At 47.9% G+C, this 937-nt stretch overlaps 1 protein-coding gene across 1 annotated transcript in view; it reads right to left on the reverse strand.

Moving 5' to 3' along the window:
* LOC109468548 (deleted in lung and esophageal cancer protein 1-like) overlaps nt 1–937 on the reverse strand; it is a 32,603-nt gene that overhangs the window by 16,712 nt on the left and 14,954 nt on the right. The window contains exons 22-23 of the mRNA XM_019766789.1: nt 775–928; nt 68–178 (exon numbers count right to left, since the gene is read on the reverse strand). Of these exons, the coding sequence (XP_019622348.1) occupies nt 68–178; nt 775–928 (265 nt within the window). The remainder of the gene's footprint in view (nt 1–67; nt 179–774; nt 929–937) is intronic.

Below are 937 nucleotides of genomic sequence, written 5' to 3' on the forward strand. Positions count from 1 at the left end.
AATACAGAAAACATTAAGCCTACAACTGCACAGGGACAGGAATGTATTTCAAGCTCTAGTTAGTTACCTGTGTATGTCCTGTGAAGGTGACAGTGATGTTGACCTTCTCCCGAGGCCCGAGGTGTCCGCTGGGGGTCCCAAACTCCACACTGCACCGGTCCGCGTGGGGGCCTTCAGGCTGGGAGAACACAGGTTTAGTTTTATCTATTAATCTTGGTTTTGGACGGGTTTTAAAGTAGACAATGTTCCTGACCACTCCTGCTTCTCCTATTGGGTCAGTTAGTCCTCACCCCCAGTGAGTCCACCTTGTTTCCAGCATTGATGTTTCTGACTTGGGGAGAAGGGATGGAACCTAGACTAACATTGCAGTTATCTTGTTAACAGTCTAAATGGGGTTAAGAATGCAGTGAGCAGCCTATAGCTACATGTAGGTAACCCCTGCTTTCTTCCATTCATTGAGTATTTCAGTATTCACTCTCAGTGAGTCCAGTTTGTCTCTAATTATATTTAGCATTGATGTTTCTGACTTAAGAGAGAAGAAATGCTGTACAATTCCAGCCCTATTCATGCAAACCCTGTATGCTTGGGGTGCAGCCTTTGGGTTAGGCAGTTTGAATGGACAGCATGCATTCCCAACATGTAAACAAACAAACAAACAAACAGCACACCTGTCCCCATGTGAAGTTGGTCTTGAGCAGAGTCTGGTTGAGCAGCGTGATTTCTCGTCACATCAACAAACAAACAAACAAGCAAGCAAACAAACAAACAGCGCACCTGTCCCCATGCAAAGTCGGTCTCGAGAAGAGTCTGGTTGAGCAGCGTGATTTCGCGGCGTACGGGAACGTCGGTGTAGATCTCGTCGATAACCAGCTGGCAGGACATCAGACAGACCTGCGGCGTCTGGACCTCAACCTGGGCTGCGACATGGCTGGGGGGG

This window comes from Branchiostoma belcheri, unplaced genomic scaffold (genome assembly GCF_001625305.1).
Source record: "Branchiostoma belcheri isolate BF01 breed outbred unplaced genomic scaffold, Haploidv18h27 scaffold2, whole genome shotgun sequence".
NCBI classification, from domain to species: Eukaryota; Metazoa; Chordata; class Leptocardii; order Amphioxiformes; family Branchiostomatidae; genus Branchiostoma; species Branchiostoma belcheri.